The 22,430-nt window shown below is 46.3% G+C and overlaps 1 protein-coding gene across 5 annotated transcripts; it reads left to right on the top strand.

Annotated features, from left to right (window-relative positions):
- The first annotated feature begins 1,241 nt into the window (after positions 1-1,241).
- Positions 1,242-20,660, top strand: TDRD5 (tudor domain containing 5). Of its 5 annotated transcripts, none has more exons than XM_013191452.3 (12): positions 1,242-1,260; positions 2,295-2,533; positions 4,026-4,424; positions 5,228-5,352; positions 8,467-8,687; positions 9,557-9,763; positions 11,860-11,926; positions 12,565-12,765; positions 13,778-13,939; positions 16,022-16,168; positions 18,006-18,222; positions 19,040-20,660. In XM_013191452.3, exons 2-12 carry the CDS (start codon positions 2,323-2,325, stop codon positions 19,240-19,242), a joined length of 2,160 nt encoding a protein of 719 aa, XP_013046906.3. In that variant the 5' UTR covers positions 1,242-1,260; positions 2,295-2,322; the 3' UTR covers positions 19,243-20,660. The 5 variants fall into 5 exon arrangements, with proteins under 5 accessions (XP_013046906.3, XP_047929321.2, XP_066857293.1 ...); XM_048073364.2 differs by lacking the exon at positions 1,242-1,260 and adding an exon at positions 2,027-2,154 and having other exon boundaries at positions 16,025-16,168; XM_067001192.1 differs by lacking the exon at positions 1,242-1,260 and adding an exon at positions 2,027-2,154.
- The last annotated feature ends 1,770 nt before the right edge of the window (positions 20,661-22,430 follow it).

Here is a 22,430-nt window from a genome sequence, read left to right as displayed (position 1 = left end):
GAGTAGGTTGAATTTGTGCTTGAATTTATTGCTGCAGGCAGGAAATCCAGGCAGGGGAGGAAAGAAGGGGAGGTGTCAGATCAAGGAGGCTTGTTCCAAGTTTATCACAGGCTTGTCAGACATAATGGGCAGTGAAGTGAACAAGCTGTTTCCCAGCTGCTCTGCTCTCATCTCACACTGCTGTGGAGATGGGAAGGAAAGTTAGACCTGGACAAGGTGGACTCCAGGGGGACTTTCTGTTTGTATCTTCCTGCCCTTGGAAATCAAATATGATCAAAAGCCCTCATGATTTTTAGTAGATGGTTTTTACGAAGTTGATGAAAAACAACCTAAAAGTAACTGGCAGATATTTGGCTCTGAAGACCTCAGATGGGGAGAGTGACTAGTACAATAAATGCCAGGGTAAAAAAAAAAACAAAACAAAACAAAACAAAACAAAAAAAAACCTTACTAGTGAGATCTGCAGCTTCTCTGAGTGTTTGGAAGTGCTGTTACTGAGAACAGCTAGGTGAATAGGGTCTCATGCTATTAGGTCTGTTCCTTAAAAAACCTGGCTGTCACAGTGGTGGGATATTGACAGCAAAATTTCTCTTGGGTCACTACACCTTTTAGCAGGGAGATAAACTAGCTGTTCCCAGTTCAGCCCCAAACTTTCCAGAATGGGTGAAAAGCAGGGAGGTCATTGCTAGGATAGTCTCAATAAATCTTTCTAAATTGCCAGAAAAGTTTGTGTGTAAAATGCCTCCGTAGTTTTCCACAGCAGGAGTGAGGCAGCACAAACACAGGAGCTTTTTCTGTCAGAGAAAGAGCTGCCACACTGCGCAGACTGTGGTGGCATCTGTGGAAACCTTTGCAAGAAACACTTCTAAAGTGCTATAGATCACACTATGTCACTGACTGTATTAAAGAAATCAGCACCTGACTGGAAATCACACTACAGCAAGACAAGGCTGGAACATAAAAGCCGTGACTTCCTCGTCAGTCAGGCAGTGCTGAGCTCAGGGCTTCCCACTTGGCCTCTGGCAGGGAGATGTGTTATGCGGAGGAGCTGCTGGAGGGAGCAGGAAGACAGTCAGGGAGGTGCTGCTCTTGTTTTTTCACAGATTCCTGTCTTATTGGAGGCTTTTGGCCTGCCCAGAGTCAGGATATTAGAAGCAGGGATGGCAGGAACGCCAGCTCATCGCTTTCTCTGCTCTGTCATGCTTCGTGCCTCATCAGCAGGTCACTGGGGGAGTGATGAATGTAGAGCACTAATGGAAGGTGAGAAAAGTTGGGTGGAAATAGGCTGTAATTAATACATTCATACTGCCTGTATTTGCTTTGGAGATGTTCCAGAGACTTGTTTTACTTTGTGTTTAACACTCAGAGAGGTGGAGACAGTCTTCAGCTGCTGGAAGTGCAGGTGGTTTAAGTAACAGTGAACAATGTCTCAAGCCTGGTTTTGGCCAGGCAGCGCTAACTCTGGCCCATTTATTTCCAAAAGCTCCACAATGCTCTTTAAATCTTAAAAAAACCTGCAGCTTTCTGGTTGTGCCTGACATTCTTTCAGCCAATGACTCCTAAATCCTCAGTCCCTGTGGGGCACTTTTGGATGATACCTCAGGACCAGGGAGGTGCTTTGAGGGCATGTGCTGAGGTGGGTTTGCAGACTATTATCCTGAAACCTCTATCTTTAGTCCCCACTGTCACCCTGAAACATATCCCTGTGTGGAAATCAACCAGATCCTCAAGCGGGTTTCTCAAGTAACCTCCAACCTTTGGGAAAACAGCTACTGTAACCCAGTTTATAATGCTTTGGCCTTGGGAAAGGCACTCCACCACAGATTCTCCTCTCAGAGGGGACTAAAACATGCAAGGCCACCCTTAATAATATTGTCATGAGGGTTTAAATATTGTTTCCTTCGAGAAATTGGAACTTTGTAGTCCGTGGCTCTGACTTTTCCTGTCAGAAAGCATGCGCACCTGATCCCTCTGCTCCTCCTGGAGGAGGCTGAGGGAGCAGCCCCAGCCTTCATGCGAGCCCAGCGCGGCGCCGAAGAAAATGGCGGCCGCCGCCCCTCAGCCGCCGGGCGGCCCCGCCCTCGCGCCGCCGAAGGGCGGAAAGGGGAGCGCGCAGGCGCGGTGGGGGCGAGGCGGCGGAGGCATCGTGGCGCCGTGAGGGGGGAAGGGGGCGGTGGAGCTCGCCTCGCCGCCCCGCTGTTGTGAGGTGGTGAAAAAGGCTCTTTCCTGCCTCTGGGTTGCCTCTATCGCCGTGGTGTGAGTCGTTCTCTGCTTGTTTTCGTCTCCCCTTCCAGTGCAGACACGGGCGAGCAGGGGCGGCTCATGGAGGTGCTGCAGAAGGAGGTGAGGTCGCTGCTGTTGGCTGCCAAGCAGGGCTTGAGCCCGGAGCAGCTGGAGCGGGAGTACGCGGCCATGGTCGGCAGGCCTCTCCCCGTGCGCGACCTGGGCTTCCGATCCACCATGGAGCTGGTGGCAGAAATGCCCAAAGTTGTCAGAGTCTGTCCCAATGGCAAAGGCAGCGTTGTCCTCAAAGGTGAGGCTTCCTTTCCTCGCAGGTTGTTCGGCACCGCGCGCTGGGAGGAGGCGATGCCCCAGGATAATGAGGGTTTGCTGGATGCGTTCCCAGAGCTCTGGGTCCCATCTTTGTTACTCTTCCTCATAAAGCTGTTTTGTTTCTCATCTTTGGTGGTTTTTCCTAGATTTCAATCTACTTTGTAATGTTTTTCTGCTCTTTCCTCTTGAAAAATCCCGTATGCTTGTAATTTTTGTACATCTTACGTTCTGCACTTAATTCAGTTTTGTCTCTTGTGGGTGGACCAGAACTGTTAAGCTCCACTTTTCCCATAAACACAGGCTTCAGCAGGAACCAAAATCAGGGGTAAGGCGTATTGGGGCAAGCTGTAAACACTTCCTTTCCTGGCCCCAAGGGAGGGAAGCTTAGTTTGTATTAAAGAAGACTTCTCATTTTCCTTAGCTTTGGGAGAGGAGCTATGGAAATAGCTGTAGGTGTAAAAAGTTGATTGGGAGGAGTGAAATGGTATTTTTGTAGAGCCCTACAAAACAAGAGAACGCTGTTAAAAGGCATGGGGAACATCCGGGCTGCTCTCAAGGGAGGCCTCGCCTGGATGGGTGTCTACTCTGTCACATGGAGCCCAGCCAAAACCAGGCTATAACTGCCTGATTCTGCAGATGCTGAGGGCTGAACGAGACGTTTTGGCATTGTCTGGGATGCTTTGCAGGCTCCCTGTCCAGGGATCTCTTCCATTTCAGCTGTTTGCTGTTGCCTGGCTGAGTGGCAGAGTACAAAAAAGCAGTGGATGAAGAAGGTGAGCAAAGGTCTGTTATCAGTTCTGCTTTGAGTTGTGGAGCTTGGACCAGGTGGCCTCCAGAGGTGCTTTCCAACCCACTTCATAGTGTGATTCCAACACTTTTGCCTCTAGCTGAGGGTTAGAATTGAGGATGAACTTGGAGAACACTGCACAAACATGGCTCTTTCTCAAGTGTCACTGGTAGCACCTTTTAGTTTTGTAAAGTGGTCAGAGAAGCTTAGGTTTTTGGTTGCGTTAGTTTTCTTGTTTCATTTGTAGGCCCTTTCAAAAATGACACTTGAGTCCATCAACATCCTGATGCTCTTAGGCTATGGTGAAGTCTTACTGTGATTCTGCTGAGGGGGGCAGCAAGCTATTTACTGTTTTACCAACCAAACCCACAGCCCTTTCCTCTTGTGATCCTGTACACAAGTGTTTGACCACCCTACCTTGGATCTGGATTTAAAGGGTTGAAGGTTCAAGATGACTGTTGGTTAAATTTGATTCAGCCCAGTTTGCAAAAGGAAAGGAGAAGCGTTTGTCATGCTGGAAGCCAGCCATGATTTAGTGTGATTGCTTTTGAAAGAGGTACCTGTCTCTGAAAAAGCTGGGGGTGGAAAGGAGAGAAAAGTGGAAAAAAGCACTTTGCCTATTTTGAGCTTTTAATGGTTTACTGTTTTAGTGGTTCTGATAGCTTTTTTTTTTTCCCTGTTGTAGCTATTGCAGATGAGACCACCAAAGAGATTTCCAAACTGATTGCCAAACAGAGAATAAGCAGTAAGGCACGGAGTGCTGCTAAGAAAGCAAGTGCATCTGCCTTCAGGAAGCAGCGGAGTTTCTCTCTAGGGGGCAGGACTCCCGCCCTGCCAGCAGCAGTGAAGAATGAGCTCCAGGAGCTGCTGAGTTCCTCACCACTTCTGCTCTTGGACTTCAATAACGCATACTCCAGACGCTTTGGGCGGACGTTTCAGTACACGCAGTATGGGTTTCTCTCCATGTTTGAAGTCCTCAGAAGTGTATCGGATATCATTGTGGTTAAGCAGACAAGAGGAGGTTCCTTGTTAACCCTCAAGGAGAGCTCATCAAGTGAGATAGAGCAGGAAAAGATGCCACAAGGTGAGGCTGTGTTATTTAACTTGAAACATGTAGCTCTCATAAGCACTATGGCCAAGCAGCCATGTCTCAGGTAGATGTTGCTGCATTTCTAGTTGCAGTAGTAGTCACGGTTCCCCTACAGCTTAGTACAGAAGGACTGTGGGGTGCTGCAGAAGTAGTTGTTACAAGGGAGTTGTCTCAGTAGCAGAGAGCTTAACTGGAAGATTTCTACAGGTTGCTACTGGTTTTTGGTGGCAGGTGAAAGAAAGGATGCTGAGATGCTTCAGCATGTGGGCTTTCTGTGCGTGTACATGGGGTGAATTTCTAGTCATTCCAGGCAACAGATAACAAAACTAGAGGAATCTCTTGAATGTCTGCTCCACAGGCTAGTAGAGCCTTTCCAATGCATTTTTTGAGGCTGAAAATCTAGCAGTTAGTCTGAAAGGCTCAGCTATGATTTTCCACAGAAGAGGCTGCAGGTGTCCTCGGTGTTCCCATAACAGCTATGAGGGAGGGCAGAAAATCCCATACAGTTCCGGCCAAATTCCTAACTTGCCTGGGGAGAATTCATTTTTGCATCATTCTAGGAATTAGCTCAACCCTTAGCATGCCTGCAAGCAGAAGTTACTTTTAAAATGTATTAATACAGTGAATGATGCCTCTCTAGTGAATATACATGAATGTGGTGACTGTGAATGGTCCAGAGATCAGGAAAATGCTACGTGTGCTTTCTTTCATTTTCAGATGTTTTGTCTTTCTGCTTAATATGTAGCTCTGCATTGGTCCAAGAAAGAATAACATACAAGTTACTGTCTTTGCTGCAGCCACTGCAGTTGAGATGCCTCCCTTGGAATCCAGCTGTGAGACAGAGAGCTTCCATCAGACAGCAGAAGAAAAGTCAGAGCCACTGGAAACACAAGCAGTACATTTTGGTGATCACCTAAAACAAGTAAGCAGCTGGATAAGCCATCTGTAGCTTCTTTTTGTCTTAATCCCATGATAGATGCTCTTCTACTAATTTTGTTTCTGTTGAGATTGTCTTGTTGAGGCACTGCTGCTTCCAAAAATTTTAGTATCTGTTTTAGGTGAGTCTGGAGGTGGTAAGACTCACATTAGGCTGGCATGTAGCCATAAATGCCATCCAAACCTAGGTCTTTCGCTGGTCTCCAGATCTGTCACAGATCATCCAAGATGAGCTAAGCATCATCTTGCTCCCTGATACAAGTGGTGATACCTTCTGGTGCATTCATCTGTAATTGCGCTTTAGTAACCTGAAGACCAGCTCTGTGAAACTTCTTCCCCTGCTGTAGGCAGGGTTTGTGTCTTGTTCAGTGTTAGCCTGTAAGAGAGGAGAGCTGGACAATGGTTTTTGGAGGTTTTGATTCCTGCGGGCTTGCTCTAGTGACCAAACAGCATTATCTGTGGGGACACAGAAAGGATGAAGTATTTTTCCAGTTTATGCTGTGGTTTGAAAGGGACCTTGCTCATGTTTTTTTTTCCCTGGAGAAGGAGGCTTAGAAGAAGGTGTGCTCTAGCAGGTGTGGGTGGTTACAGCAGCACACCTGTGTCTGAAGCTGACCCGTGCTGAGGGTATGGGCTTGGTCCTGGTGGTTAGGGGCAGCCTGTGGTTGGGAGCAGGGAGTGCCTGTTCCTCTGTAGATTGAATGGGGGGGCCTGGTGTGCATGATTTGGGGTTTTTTGTTTGCCTTAAATCTCTTACTGAAGGAAACCAGTAACGCTTTGTTCACCATCTAAAGTTATAGCCATTCCTGGTCTTTCTCTTTGGACTTCGAGGGTTTTGAGTTTAGCAGTCCATTTCCTACAAGGAGATGGAGAGGAACAGTTCAGTCTCTGAATTTGCCAAACCTGTTTATGTGAATTTGTTTGTCCCCTCTGTGTTTGTTTTTTTTTTTTTTTTGCCCTCTTCTGAGCCTCTTCAGGCCTTCCCTTTCTCCCAGAAAATCCTCCTACACCGAGTTATTCCCTCTGCCAAACTCATCTTGTGGCTGTATGCAACTGGAGTGCCCTGGCAGGAAAGAGTCCCGGGAATTCTTCCTCACTTCAGTGTTTTGTGCGATTGTGAACTTGGAAGCCTGTGACCGAGTTTTACTTTGTGTGGCAGTTCATAAAACATGCCCTCCGGCAGTCATCCCTGATCCTTTACGGAAACTTAGTTTGGTGTGATGAAGTCACCAGCAATTCCCCTAATTCAAGCAAAGCCCGCCTGCTCTTCCTGAAGGGCAAAAAAGGGTGCTGGTAACCTTGACCTCAAGTTAGGTTTTTGTTCCATTGTATCACGTTGGGAATCTGTTTAAAGACCGAAGCAGGATAAGTCTTGAAAGATGTTTGTACGGCTAGTATTCCTCGTGAAATGCTGAGCTTGCTATTTTGTTTTAGAAAGGCCCTGAAGGGGAGGAAAGCTAGTTGGAATGTGCTGGCTGGTATGTGCAACGAATGCTTGTTCATCAGGGTGCTGCAAGGTAGAGGGGAAAGAAATGACCTGGTCCCTGCCCTGCTGTAAGGTATCCAGGTATCCTGTCACGGGGAGCTAATAATGGAAGTGTTGTAAGGGACGAATGAGGTACACAGGCTGAGTCAATCCACTTGGCCTTAAGAAGGGGAAAGCGTATAGAGCTGCTGCTCTCAGCAGCTTTTCTCACCCTGAGCAGAAGGAAGGGTGTCGTTCACACCGCTGTGGCAGCTGCCAGTCTGTCCTAGGGAAAGGAGTTAGCCAGTCTCGCAGACCGTGAGATACTGCAAGTGTCGTTTTTACAGTGTCTTGTTTTCTTTTTTATGATTTTGTTCCTTATTCTGCAAACCTGTTCTCAAGTACATGTTTCCTGTCCTTGCCAAAATGTTGTCGCTACCAGTGCGTGAACTAGATGATAAAGATCATGTGTGCCCTTAACAGGGTGATAAGAGCATTCTGGGAGCAAAACTGTTCCTCAGAAATGCCAGTGCTCACAGGCACTTCTTAGAGGAATTCCATGAAGTGTGGATTTTTTTTAGAGGTTATGCTGCTTGGGCAAGAATTCCCTCAGCTACTCTTTAATTTAAAAACGTTAACTTACTGTTTAACTCAATGTTTTACTCAAAATTTTAATTAAAAAATTTCAAGGGCATTAGCCCTGACTCAGTCTGCAGAATCAAAGATTCCTCTCTCCTTGAAAAAATGCTTAGAAGAGACTTAGAAGTGTTCCTACAAACGCTATTTGCAGTTGAATTAGGCAGATAGGTGACAGTATGTGTGCAGGAAGACACATTTCCCATACGTGGCCTGATGTATAATGCAGTGTTAGCTTGTAGCATATTCATTATGAGTAAAAACAAAATTGTTTTGACTTCTGATCATTGGAGGAACGCTGTTCATTGCCCCAAAAGAAAGCACTTGAGGCAGTGAAAGTAGCATATGTACGATTAAGATTCCCCTCCACACTACTTAAAGTGAAATAATCTTTTCAGCACACAACAGTTAAAGAATAATGCAAAAAGCTTAAGCTGTGCTAGCAAATCTTTCCAGAGTGAGAAAGGAACAGAATTTGTAGGTTTTGTTTGTTTTTGCCCTTGGGAAGTAGCTCTAGTGTGAAAATGAGATGTGTTGTGCCTTCTGCCGCTTGAATCATTTTCAAATAGTTTTGCTGGCTCAGTCATGTACTTTCATTGTCCTGGAGCATAGAAATAGCATCCTTTGGATAAGATTCAACAGAGTTGTTGGTTGGTTTTTTTAGCAGTAGCCATTTAACATTGTCTAAATAGGGGACATGGCTTCAGTTCCTCTCCTTAATTCTTTGTAGGAATACAAGCAAGGTATACACAACTGTTACTTTGCTCTAGAGGGAGGGAGGAAGGAAGGAAGGGAAAGAGAGTGAGTGTGAAAATGTGAAAATGTTCCCATTGCAGCGGAAGTTTTAATCCAAGCTTGCACAGCTTGGTGGGATTTGCTGATACTCAGCAATTCCCAGGAAAGCAGAGCTGTATTTTTAACCTAAATGGAAAGGCCATTCATGTGTGTGCAGTGCGTGAAGAGACATCCTAGTACCACTTCCTTCTTATCCCTTTGTAGCCTCAGGATTTGGAGCAGTCCCTGCTAGACAAGATGATGGTGATGCCAGAAATTCCTCCAGATGCTGTTCAGGACCGAAACCTTTGCAGTTTGCCACCGCTTGAGAGAAGGTGCTTGGTGGGAGTCTTTGTGGAATTCATCGTCTCTCCCAGCCAGTTCTACATCCGCATCTGCAGCACGGAAACATCTGATAAGCTGCAGCATCTGATGATGGAGATGAGGTGCGAACCTTTTGATAGTACTACTGCCTGTTGGGTGTGTGTGTTCATGCTGAGGGGACAGGGCAGCCCACTGGCAGGTACGGTCACAGCTGGTTTGATACATTCCTACTAGCTAGCAAGCAGATGATGTGGTTAATAACAATTCACAGTTGTGTGGCTGTGTCCCAGACAGTTCTAAACTTTAAAAGACTGGAAAGGATACGAAAGGGAACTTTTGTCTTCCTTTCTACCTCTGTATTGTCCGTGCTACTACTATTAATGAGCTCAGTTAAGACTTTTACGTTGATCTCTAACATTTAACCAAAAAGCAATGGGTAAGAGGCCTTTGTCGTTATCTACATTTGAAAGCAAAACCCCATCAGTGACTTTGTGTCAGTTACATTGTGCATTTGGGATTCTGTTCCACCACAACCATGCTACAATTTCTATTAATTGTGTGCCAAAGTAAGCACTTATGTCCATGGGGCACACGTAAGTGTAGTTACAGACTCTGCAGGCAAATACTGTACGTGTAGCCTATACTCCAGAAACTGGTTTATAAAAACAAAAAAAAAAAAAAAAACCTGTGATGGGTCAAGGTAATGTTTAAAGTTAATGACTAGACTGACTGTATTTAGCCTCTGATGAATTCACTCTTCATTGGACCCCAGGAAGAACGCTCAAATGTTAAAGTTTGAGTTTGCATTTCCTATTGTCATTTCAGTTTAAGTTCAGCAGAACAGAGATGTAAAGCATCCACTAAAACAACTCCTGAAAATTCGTGTCATTGGGACTTTGAGAAATGAAGATTCTCCTGAAATACTCTGTATTTCTCCTTGTTCATCTCCTGCATCCTACCAAGCACAGTCTTTCATTGTGATGTTTTGCAGACGCTGTTATTCAAATAAACTTGTTTCTGATCGTTATATCATGCCTGAGTCTTCAGTGCAGCCTGGACAGCTTTGCTGTGTAATGATCTCGAAATGGTGGTACCGGGTTGTCATCCACCGTGTCGTCAGTGACCAGGAAGTGGAGGTGTTCTACCCAGACTATGGAAACGTAGGCATCGTCCGAAAGTCTTGGCTGAGATTCCTCAAGTAAGTAAATGAAACGTGGTTGACAGGATCACAGAATGGTTGAGGTTGGAAGGGTCCTCTGGAGGTCATCCTGTCCAAGGCCCAGGCTCAAGCAGGCTTACCTCGAGAAGGCTGCCCAGGACTATGTTCAGATGGCTTTTGTGTATTTCCAGGGACAGAGATTCCACAGACCTTGTAGGGAACCTGTTCCAGCGCTCACTCAGCCTCACTGTAAAAAGATGTTTTTCCTTTTGTTCAGTTGGAACCTCCTGTGTTTGTTTGTGCCTGTTGCCTATTGTCCTGTCACTGGCCACCACTGAAAAGAGCTTGACTCCATCTTCTTTACTCTCCCATCAGTTATTTGTACGTGCTCATGAACTCCTCCCCAAGCCCTCACTTCTCCAGGCTGTTCAGCCCCAGCTCTCTCAGCCTTTCCTCATAGGAGAGATGCTCCAGTCCCTTCGTCATCTTCCTGATCCTTTGCTGGACTCTCTCCACTAGCTCCATTTCTCTCTCTCTTCTACTGGGGAGCCCAGAACTGGACACAGAATTCTGGTGTGGCCTCACTAGCCCTAAATAGAGAGGGGCAGGAACACCTCCCTTGGGTCTCCTGGCAATGCTTTGCCTAATGCAGCCCAGGATACCTTTTTTGTGGCATGGGCACGTTGCTGGCTCACGCTCCGCTTGGTGTCCTGCAGGATCCCCAGGTCCTTCTCTGCCAGGCTGGTATCCAGCTGGGTGGCCCCAGCACTTACTGGTGCGTGGGCCTGTTCCTCCACGAGCAGGACTTTGCACTTCCCCTTGTCGAGCTTCACAAGGTTCCTGTCAGCCCATTTCTACGGCCTGTTGAGGTTCCCTGGAGGACAGCATGGCCCCCTGAGCTGTCAGCTGCTACTGCCAGTTCATCGTCTGCAGACTTGCTGAAGGTATTCTCTGCCCCATCATCCAGATCATTAATGAAAGAGTTGAATGGGATCGGACGCGGTATTAACTCCTGGCGTATGTTACTAGTGCTAGGCCTCCGACAGGCCTTGGTGCCACTGATCGCCATCCTCTGGGCCTAGATGTTATGTCAGTTTTCAGTCCATCTCACTGTGTATTTGTCAAGCCCATTTTTCATCAGCCTTTCTATGAAACTCTCTTACAGGAGATAGTGATAAAAGCCTTATGGAAGCTTAAGATGATAGGCACTGCTCTCCTGTCACTTACCATTTAGTTGTAGAAGGGTTCACACTGGTCAAACATGACTTTCCCTCGGTGAATTTGTGCCAACTGCTCCCAGTCAGCCTGTTCATGTGCCCAAAAACGGGTTTCCGTTAGTTGTTCTGTTACCTTCCAAGGGGTTGAGGTGAGGCTGACTGGCCTGCTGTTGTTCAGAGAAACATCCCAGCATGCTGACTTCCTAGAAAGGGTGTGGGGTTTTTATTCCATAGTGGTGCCTTGTAGGTACTCATTTACATGCTAATGCTTGAGGTGACCCCATGTAAGACCTGTTTTGCTGATTTATTATATTTTTTTTTGTTCCCTTTAGTTCACATCACTCCATGCCCTTTGCTCATCAACCTTGTCCCTCACTCTCATGGTGACTTGGGGGTAAATCCTCTCCTGTTTCTGCTTGCTTTCCTCAGTCTTGCCTTTAGGCACTTTCCGTCACTTTAGGCAAGCTCCCTAATCCTCCTTTTTAGGTTCCAGTCTTGGATGTAAACACCCTCCTGAATGGTCCTCAGTATAAGTGGGCTGTTCTTGTGCTGTTAGAGGTAGTTGTTCTCCTCTGCAATTTAGTATCTTTTCCTCATTTTCTTCTCTCATTTGCCCCTAGCCATTGGCATTCTTTGGTTCAAAAGGCATAACTCGGTAACCATAAAGGTTTGATGGGAAGATGGGTGGGCAAGGGAAGGTATAAGGGGCCAGTTGTTACTGCTATTCCTACTGTTCCTGTTCTCTGGGTATGGAGTGTTACATAAAGCTACTGTAGGGTTTTTATTCGTAAGTGGAAAATCCAATAAGTACCTCTCTATTCCAAAGTTAATTTTAAAACCCACAAGAGGATTAAGTTCTGCTTGCCTGCCTGTTTTTGCTCTGTTTGCTGTAATGGTCATGACTGTTTCATATTGTAGGTGGTGCTACTTGAAGCTCCCTGCTCAGGCTGTCCCGTGTTCCTTGGCATGGGTGAAACCCGTGGAGGTGCGTGTTCACGTGCAGTTTTGTTTACTGACGTATGTATGAGAACTATCAGGTAGAGGTTGACTTTTTCACCTGTTAAGGGCAAATATTTGGATTTTTTTCATGTCCTTGTGATATTAACAGAAACAATTCTGCTGTAATGTTCAGTGGAGTATCACTTTCCACTGTTTGTTTTGTTTGGTTGTTTTTTTTTGAGGGCTAACGATTCACATTTTTCATTGCTTTGAGGCTTAGCAGCTTCTTAAAAACTTTTAATAGTCAACTTTCATAATCCTGCGGTAGAATGAATTTACCAAAAAAAAAAGGCAAAAACAACAACAAAACCACTAGAATATACAAAAGAGCCCTACACAATGGTATTTTTGACATCTGTGATAAAGTCATTAGTGAATGCCGCAGAACTGTGTTTGAAAATAGATACTTGGGGTGAAAAGACATTCCCAGTGTTACTAGCACTGCAGGTTTTGGCGTAGTTTGATTTCGTTCAGCACTAGGAAGCTTGTTTGCCTGACTTTCCTGTATTTGTCCCTAGCCTGACCGAGTGTAATTGCTTTTATGACAAGTGCCTGTAAGGGAAAGTCCCAGGTGATGGATGTTGGTCTCTTTATAGTAACTTTATGTTCTTGTTTCTTCTTGAGGGTACGTGGACCAGTGCAGCAACTCTCCAATTCCAGGAGCTGTGTGTCTCAAAGCTACTTGTGGGCATTGTGGATGAATACGTGAATGGCATTTTGCATCTCTTCCTGTGCGACACATCCTCTGAGGAGGATGTCTACTTTCACTGTGTCTTGAGGGACCGGGGATATGCAGACGTCTGCGGAGAGAACATTCCTTCCCAGGTCAGGAGGGAGACGTGCACTGCTGAGAGGAAGGGTAGGAGAGGGTCAGCTGGGTGCTTGTTGCAGGAAGATCTTTAGTTTAAGCTGTAACTTACATGTTGTGGCTGCCTCCCACAGTGTCTAACTCGGTGGTGAGTGCTTTTGGTTAAGTTGGAACCTGATGCTACAGAGATACTCTGGTTTTACAAAACAAATTAAATTTATCCTGTCTTCAGAATTTTCTAATCTGCTGTTAGATGTTGGGTTTTTTTTTGGTGAAGTTCATGAGCTTGTTAGCACTGCAGATTCATCTAGAGCTGATACACACTCTTTGTAAGTAATAGAGAGAAATAAAATAGCCGTAGGTGTTATACGGAGAAGGCCAAACTCTGATGGCATTGAGAGGTTGTTAAGAGATGTGTTAGTTGCTTGCTGACCCATTGCTAATTCCAGCAAGTTTTGGTAGCCACGATTTGAGGCTGAATTACAGAAATGGTCTTGATTAAAAATATCTTCCTTTACCAGTGAAATGAACGATGTTGAGTGGCGTAAGCTTGGTGGATTGCACGTTGTACCTTGGACAGACATTCAGGTTGTAAACCAGTGCAGGGAGTACTTGTGATTTAGGCCCCTTTCTATTGTTACCTGAATGTCTCAGCTCTGTTTTGGTAAGAACTGTGTGGACCTAAAAACCTTTAGGAAGGTTTTTGATCTCAGCAGAAAGTCAGGCTTGACAGCCTAGATTGCTTGTATTGTTTAGTCAGTAGATGTGGGATTGGATGCTGTGATTGTATTTTTGCATGAGTATATCCAGTTTGGGGGGAGCAGAGCACTGCTGAGTAATTTTGTTGCTGGAGGGCAGGGTTAGTTGATTTTTGCAATAAGACAATTTCTGCCAGAAGTTGGCACCAACCTGTGGTTGCTGTGCTGCTTTTTAAAATGTATTAGAAATTATTTCTAATATATTTTTTTTGTGGTTGTGGTAGTTACAACATAGTTTTCTTTACTATTGGGGGGGGTTGTTTGTTACTAGGGATTCAAGGAGCTGAATCTGTCAGCCTTGTATACTCAACCCAGTGCTAAGCAGGAGGATGCTGAGCTGGTGGAGCCAGACCTTTGCTTGCAGCAGGAATCTCTGGATGCAGACAAGGAAACATCGAGCTCGAGGCTGGACGGGGATGAGCTGTGTGACCAGGTGGGCATTTGGCTAGGGCATGGCCATCGTTCGATGAAGTCAGCTCCAGGGGTTGGTCGACATGTATTGTATTAGTATCATGCAGGTTTTCAGGGAGTTTGTTTTCCAGAACCACCATGATGTGTTTAAAAAAAAAAAAAAAAAAAAAAAAACATTACAAATGGATCAGAAATGCCACTTAGGTCCTTGTCCTCTGGTCCATTTGCAGACTCCACGGAGTCTGTCTACTCAAAGTTTCCTCTGACATCTGCAATCTCCTGGGGGGAGAGAATGGACTCGTGGAAGAACTCGGACCAGTACCTGATTCTTGAGATCAGTTGAGCTCAGTTTGGCTCAATACTTCCCTGTTATGCGCGTCCCGTAGCCAAGGAGTGGTGTGCTTTTCTCCTGTTTCTCTGGAGTTTGGCAAAGGATGTGTAATAACAAAGGGTATCATTCAAATGTGGGAACAGACTAGAAAAACTAGTGTTATTCTTTGCATTAAGGGTTTTGTTTGTTCTAAAATGATTTGCAATCCTGAGTGTTTTGGGGTTGTACACACCTATGATTTTATTCAAAAAATACTCTTAAGGATGATTGATATGGAGATCTGGATACTGCTTGATACCTTTGATTTGAGAGCATATTAAAAAGGAGAACCCTTTGATATTTAACAGCTAGAGAACCTGATGGACAAAGTGGTTAAGCAGGTGGTAAAACCCAGGCCTTGAGTGCAATCTAATGTAGTACCGTGAGAAACAAACAACGTTTCTCTGCAGGAGACTCTCTGCTTTCCCTTGTTGTTTATATCGTGGTGTTTGGTTTTCTTTTTCTTCTCAACATACCTTGCTACAGTGGCCAAAGCACCTTTCAAGGAAATGTCAGTTGTTGAAGTGCTCAGAAGAGTGCTCAATAGTGGGCCTGTTCCAGGGCTGGTTTTAATGATGTTTCTCTGAAATTGTTGCAAAAGCCTCGTGTAATGCTAGTGAGTTGTAAAGTAGTTGTCCTACTGAGACTTTGTTTTAGCAGACTTAAGTTTCTGTGCTAGAGAAACTGTATGTAAGTTGTATATCTTGATTATTAATGGTCTTCTGCTGCCAAAAACTTGATATATCATCTGAACTGAAGGTTCGAAGCCAACGTTGTAATTTGTAGTTTTGGAAGAAATTAGTGTGATCAAAACTCTGCAAATCTGAGTTTACTGTGTTCTTGTTTTTTTATTTGTTTTGTTTTTGTGAGGTGGGGGGGTATTATTGGAAAAATCTGGGTGTACGCTCACTAGTTAACTGTAACCGTGTGTAAATGGCAGGCATAGCTGGCAACTTGGAGACTAGAGGAATGCACGAGCGTTGTAGTTTTGTCCTGTCTTATTTCAAGGGTCTCTCTAGAATCTTCCTCCAGAAATTGCGGTCTTCTGGGTCTGTCTTCATGCAAGCAAGCCTTTTTTCTTTGCTCTACTGTTCTGTTTAGTTGCCCAAAATGATTCCTCGTCGTCTTTGATCATCAGTGACAACTATAAAATTGCTCAGTGGTTTGAACTGAAATGAAAGATGTCTAGTATGACACGTCTCACTCCTCAGCAAGTGTTTCCTTGTAACCACCCTTACTGCAGGGAAACTCATGGCATTGTCAAATCATAGGTTCGCCGCCTCAGGCTTAACAACTTGATGCTTTCCCCCACCCCAGTCCCCCCTTAAATGCAAAATGGTTGGACACTGTTGTACCAGCTCTGTTAGATTGGGCCACATCTCCACGTTGAGGTTTCTCAGAAGGCTGCAATAACTGCGAGTGTCCCTTTCAAAGTACAGTTTTATTCAAGAAATATATTTTGTGGTTGTGGAAAGAAGTTAAGGTGACAGCTAGTTCCTTGATCACATTATTGCCTTTCTTTGCATGTTCTTTCTTAAAGTTGCCAAAACTTCTCCAGAAAGAAACGTTAAAAACTTCGGAGCAGAGCAGAAAAAGCTCCTTTGCATTTCTCTCCGTTAATCTGTCAGAGTGGCATCATCTGATTGCTCAGTAAGCTGCACTTCAGTGGATTTGCTTCCTGCTTTCTTCTGCCCACGCTGGCTGTGCCTTTTCTTGTTTTGTCTTCCTCTGTAGCAGTGCCATTCCTCTACTGAGGAGGGATGGGAAGATGTGCAGCCACTTCCAGATGAAGTAAATGTTGCAGGAACAACAGATCAAGACCCTGAATTTGTACAGGAAGATAGAAATGAAACTCCCACAGAGCTTATGGCAGTAGTTAAGGTAAGGGCGTTTTTCTCAGCTGCCGCTGTTAGGGGGAGGTTGTTTTAGCTTTTAGATTATTTGAATAATGCTTTGATTACTTTAATGTTTTTTAAAGTGGCTAGCAATGAATAACTACTGGCTGTTAGCATGGGCTCAGAGCTGTACATTTGCCTTCTGCTCTTGTTTCTGATGCCACTGATTATATGCTAGCTTCCCCAATACCTTGACGTGCCAGCGAAATGCACGACTGACTGTTTTGGCACCTCATGGATCAAACCTGGCCCGTCTTCACTCCTAAACATTCCCCTGAAAGTGTCAAACCACGTGTGTTCAGAAGCATAGGAATTTCCTCACTGGATCAGAGAAGTCATGGGCACATTGTCTGTCCCTGGCTGTAATCTCTGTTAAGTGCTTTAGAAAAAGTGACAAGAATATCTTTTAAGGAAGACTGTGGAATGGAAAACTAAATCCGATGTGTACATATTAGGGGAAAAAGTGCTCCAGTCAGCTGGTTATGATGACAAACAAAGATTTCATTTCTCTGAATCCTCCTTATCTCTCGACACCTGTAGAACTTCGGCACTTGCAGCATCACCAGGTGGTATTCCCCCATTTCCAGTTTTCACTGCTCACGCTTTCCTTTTTAATGGTGGTGGTGTTAACTGTGGGAATCAGGAGGAAGCATAGATACTGCCTTACTTATTTCCTGCCCTTCACAGCCCTCTCTAGGGAGTCCTGTCTTTTTTGAAAATAGCCTCTTTCTGAACTATTTCCACTCTGTCTTTTTCCAGTACTAGTAGACACTTGCGTCGTCCACCCTTGGACCACGAATGCTCCTGCTTTGCCCTGAAGTGGCATTGACACTGCCAGTCCCCCCACAAGGGCAGTGTGGGTGGCAAGAGGAGATGATTATCTTCTAACGTTGTTTCTTTTCCTTGTTCTAACATTTTTTACTGCATGTTAGGTAAAAGTTTTCAGTGGGCTGATGATATCAAACTGAGTAGCTGGTTAGTTGAACTCTAGTGATGACTGTCATTCAAATTATTATGCTGTTATCCTGTCATCTCTAAATGTCTGCTGTCCAGCCTTGTAGCTCTCCTTGGTGCACCAGTGCACCTTGGTGCGCTTCTCACAGTTGCCTTGTGAGCAGCCAATTTAAACTGTGTAAATTTACTTGTATAAAAATAACTTTGGTCTGGGCTAAGCCTCTGAACACTCTCACCAATGGACGATGCACCTCTGGATCATGATTCACCTCTTCTGAAGGTGGATGCCTTTCTTCTGCTGCCTTGACACCAGAAGAAACCTAGAAGAGAAACCTAATCTCTGAACAGCTACATTTGGGCACAATGAATTGCACTCTTGCTTGTCTGTTGTTTCACTATTTTTTCCTCTTCATGCTGAATCAGTAATAGAAACACTGGCTCCACTCCCAGTTTGTGACAGAGACATGGGTGGTCGTCTCGGGAACTGAAGTTTAATTGGCATTTTTAACTCAAAATGCAGGGGAACTTCCTCTGATTCAGTTTTCATTCCCATGGAGAAACTCCCTCTGTAATTGCTGTCACTTGTTCTGCGTGGGGCTGCTGAGAGATGAGCCAGCTGTAGTTCTTTGTTAAGACATGGTGATTTGTATCTCATAATAATCTGTCACTCTTTTCAGCTTGTTGTGCAGGAGGAGCTGCCCTTTGGCCAGGGTTGTGAGTAACTGTAATTTAAAAAAAAAAATAATCCTGTTGCTGACATTCCACTTCTTAATGCACTCTGAGGGATAATAAAGATCAGGGCAGCTAATGAACCAAGTGTGCACTAATAACGCCCTCTCCTGAGGGTTTTTTTTTTTATACACTTGCAGACACCTCGTCTTCTTGAAGAGTCCTCAAAGCCTGCCGTTGTCTTCAAGTCACTGGAAGACTTTTATAACTCCTTCGTCTATGCCAAGCAACCAGCAGACGTGAGCCAAGATGACCCTAATAAGACAGAAGGATTTTCCAGCAAGACTGAGCTTCATGAAGCTCTACATCCTTCTGTTCTACTTATGGCAGCACCGTTTATGCTGGACAACCGTAACAGTATGAATAGATTTGTCAGTAAAAATTAAGATAGAGGAAAGCTCAGCAATCTCTTATTGTGCTGTGAGTCTTGCAGTCGATGTAAGGTGTCCTGGGACTGGTGCTGTTTGTTTGCTAGACCAGATGGAAATGTTGGCATTTCTTTGGGATGAGAAGCAGCAATAATAAATGGCTGGATGCAATGCTTTGGTGTGAACTTTGTGCAGCAGGATGGATTTCTGAGTGTTTCATGGGAACAAATGAATTGAGGGTTGTTTCTCTCTGTTAATTTTGTCTTTCCTGGACTTTTGTTTCCTTTAATGGTGAAGTTTTTGCTTCTCCACTCCATATATTAGCCTGTGTTCATTTCATAACAAGAGGCTCTCCTCCCGAGTGTAATGGAGAAGAGCATTTTTTTTTTAAACTTACAAGATCCAAGATGGGATGTTCTTTCATTTTCAAAATGATGAAAGAATTTACGTACCCCACGTGAAAGCTGCCCAATTTACAAGCTAAATTAATTGACATGCCCAAGGTAGTGCCTGTTCATTCCTTGAAACAGAGCTGTTTGATGTGTGGAATGGAGGCCTCAGTCCTCCAGATAGGACCTACTTAATTCATGTCTGCTTTCCCACCTCTGGGGAAATAGGGGAGAGCGCTGGGAGGAGAGGGAGAGAGCCTCTCGGGTTGTGCTGTATTTAGGGCTCATTCAGTAGGTGTGTAGTAGGAAATCCTCACGCCATGCCTTGGTAACATCCAGGCAAAGGGGTTTTCCAGTCTAAGCTGGAGCCCCTAGAGTTACCGTGTGGATCTTTCTTTTGTCTCCCTCCTTATGCAGATGACGAGAAAATGAAGACCAAAGACCTTCCGGGGAGTCTCGCACTTGCCCCGTGCAGTGCCAGCGGGCTGTCCGACCAGGGGGCGTCGTGGAAACTCTGTGTCCCTCCTACCACGCTGTCTGCAGTGCTGGCAGCTGCCACGCGCTTGGCCACTTCCCATGGCTACTTCCAGTGGCTCCCAAGTCTGAGAAAGGAGCTGTGAGAAGAGGGGAGAGCTGGAGCTGCTGCCGAGGAAGGCTGCGGGGAGCAGCACAACATGACCATGCTGTCACTCTTAATTCAGAAGCGTTTAATCCTTTGAAAAACTTGAGTCTGACATCTTCTCAGATGCACCCAGTGCCTGTGATGCATGTTGCTTTTACTTTCAGGGAAACGGGCTGTTTTTCTTGTGCTGGTGTTGTACTGTTTTATTGCTCTTTAATGGCTTGGAAAAACGTCTCTGTATCACGTTTTGTTTTGTCCACTGACATGAGGAGAGGGGAACTGGAAACACGTTCCTCACTCGGTGCGTGGGGGTTTTATCATTGTGTGTACAGGGGGTTGGTTGTGTTTTGTTTTGTTTTTATCACAGTGGGTGCTCTTGCGCAATCCTTGCTGTTAGGAGAGGTGGTTGTACACCAGCTCAGGCCTCTGTCTGTTGAAGTGCCGCTAACCTCCAAGAAACCTCCTTCCTTAAGACAAAGACACCGACTTGTGGATGAATTAGGATGCAACAAATACAAAGCCTCAGGAATCCCATTTTACAGGTATCAAATGAGGTCTATAAAGAAGACAGCGAGGGGAGAAGCTGGATGTGTTGGCTTCTTCAGTCACGACTGCTGTTTTAGACTGGCCACTGTAGCCTCTCTGTTTCAGGGCCTTCAGTGATTTTTAACAGAGCAATAGTATCGTTGGTGTCCGGCATGAGTAATATTTTGCATATAATGTCTGGGGAGGGAGGGAGATGCGGAGACTACCTGGCCTCCGAAAGCATTTGTGGCTTTCATGCAAAGACAACCTTCAGCCCAGGACCGTGTCATCCTGCAGGGTGGTTCACAGCACGTGGACTGAGCACGGCTCACACTGACATCGTGCAAGCAGAGCGTTTGTCGAAGGCTACAGAGAGCAAAGTGAGCTATGGCACTTCTTGTGGCTGGCGGGGGCTTCCTTTTCGAGGAATAAACTGCCCTGGGCAGGGCTCTGTACAGCTCAGGCCTGGGAGAGTTGTCCCTGAGAACCAATGAAGGAAAGATGACTGTTTTGTTTGAATTTCAGCATTTAGGGGTGGTTTGGGATGTGGATAGGGCTAAAACTGTACAGAGCAAGATAAAGACAAGTTGTTTCTTGTTAGGAAACAACTGGACAGAGAGCTAATGAAGCAGAGAGGTTGAGAGCCCCAGGGGTTGTGCTGTGAGCAGCAGATGTACAACCCCGCGGGGAGAAGTCAGAAGTTGTCGGACATTTCTGGTCCTGTGTTAAGGCCACGGGGCTGTGCCAGATGTATTTGCCTCCTAATGTAGGGAAGGATGAAACAGCTGAGCTTGCGCAAAGTTCTCCGGGCAATGGAGTTGGCTAGATTTGAGTGCTTTTTATCTTTGTTTTTCTGCTCGCTGCAACTGAATAAAAGTTCTCAAATGGGAAGACTTTTGTGAAATTTTTTTTTCTCCTCACTGACGAGACAGGGAGGTGTTTCTTGGGTCCAGGGTGGACGAGAGTTCCCATTCCTGCAGGATACCAGTCACGGTGCTTTTTTGGGATGAGAGCAGGGGAGAGATGGGGTGTGGATCTCGGTGACCTGGGCAGTGGGTGATTTGTGGGGCTGGGACAGCCCTGGGGCTGCTCTGCTCCTGCCCAGGTTTGTCCAGGGACATGCTCAGCAGGACCCAGTTTGGTTTCAGTGCCAAGAATTGGGGCTGGGGGAGCCTCCCTGCTCATGTACCTCTTCTAATTGCTTAAATCATTAATTAGCAGCTCGGCAGCCCCTTGCTGGCCCTTCTGCAGGACGGAGGGAGGCTGGGGACAGCTGTGGCTTGCAGACTGGGCTGGAAGCAGTGTGAAGGGGGAAAAAGCACCCTGGCACAGGGCCTGCGCCTGTCGCCGTGTCCCCAGCGCTGTCGGGTGGCTGCTAGGTGGCGGCCGAGGCACAGCACTGATCGCTTCAGCCTAAATCTCCTCTTCTTGGTGGATCCCAGAGGGCGAGGAGCTGATGAAGCGACTCTGCGGGGTGCAGAGCATCCCTGTGGCCGGCACTCTCAGCAAACCCCAAATCCCACGGGCACGGCTCGCATGGCCTCTGGCCGGGGCAGCCGTGTCTCCTCTTGTTCAGTAAGCAGCAGCGGAGATGAGGTCAGTTTGGGGAGATACCAGCTGTAATTGGGGTTGGGGGACACAAATGGGGTTCTGGAGAAGGGGACATGGACACTGAGAGCTTACATCTGTGCGGGACGAGAGCAGGCAAGTTCGTGGGAAGAAGCCAGCAAGCACTGAGCAGGATGAAGACATTCCCTGTGGCCTGAGAGCTCCCTCGTCTGCCAAGTTTCGGAGGTAGGGAGCATGTTCTGGGCTATCACCGCTGCATGTCGCCCTTTTTTCATGCTCAGGTTATCTGCAGGAGGCAGGCTATAGGGTTTTGCTGCAATCCCATGTATATTTTCTGATGCTCTTAACTGGTCAGTGTATCTATACACTTTTTCTATGCATTTTGGCCATTCACGCCTTGTCTGCGAGCACTGTGGTTTCTCTGCTCCCAGAACAGCTCGGGTCATGTCCCTCATGCCTGGCTAGTCCCTGTTTGTACATTTGTTGTTTAAGGGAGTGGAAAAAAAGCCGTTTGTTTCAGGCACGATGCTGTGCCTGCATCCCTGCTCCCAGGGCGTGCGTGGGTTGTGGCTTCGGGGGGAACCAGAGCGAGCTGCAAAGTCTGGGGGGACCCAAGCCTGCAGAACTGTCTGAGGAAAAGGAGGGGAGGTGTTCTGAGCTGTGGCTAACCCTGTCCCTGCGGGGCTCAGGACTGCCCAGCACGGGTACCCCCATCCCGAGGTGTGCCCACAAAGGGCTCCAGCTCTCAGGATGGGGCTGCTTTGCTCTCCTTGCCCCCAGCTTCCCCCTAGCTAAGGGGCGGTCATGCTGCTGGCAGCGATTATTGACGGGCAGTCCCCAGGGCAGAGGACCGAGATGTTTAGAGGAAATTAAAAATTGAAAAGCGGCGCAGCTCTGCCACCCTCCTAAAAGCCGGGGTTAAGCAGGGCGCAGCGAGGTGTGTGCTGCGGGGACACGCTAATGGATGGGGGCATTGCACGGGGTCCTGGCTTGTGGCCACGGGGGATGGCTCATCCCCCCCGGGAGAGGGCACAGGGGGCCAAATTGGGGTGCTGGGAACGTGGGGTCTTCTTGGCCGAGCCCCCAGGTGTG

Source organism: Anser cygnoides, chromosome 8 (assembly GCF_040182565.1).
Source record: "Anser cygnoides isolate HZ-2024a breed goose chromosome 8, Taihu_goose_T2T_genome, whole genome shotgun sequence".
Lineage (NCBI taxonomy): Eukaryota > Metazoa > Chordata > Aves > Anseriformes > Anatidae > Anser > Anser cygnoides.
The sequence above is the reverse complement of the archived record's forward strand: the minus strand, read 5'-3'. Positions and strand labels throughout refer to the sequence as shown.

Bases quoted from the DNA above. Each gene is read 5' to 3' on its own strand.
- TDRD5 (XM_067001192.1), top strand. From the start codon at position 2,042: ATGGCGGCCGCCGCCCCTCAGCCGCCGGGCGGCCCCGCCCTCGCGCCG. The intron at 2,155-2,294 runs GTGAGGGGGGAA...CTCCCCTTCCAG, and splicing joins GGCGGAGGCATCGTGGCGCC to TGCAGACACGGGCGAGCAGG. The intron at 13,940-16,021 runs GTGGGCATTTGG...CTTCCTCTGTAG, and splicing joins GGGATGAGCTGTGTGACCAG to CAGTGCCATTCCTCTACTGA.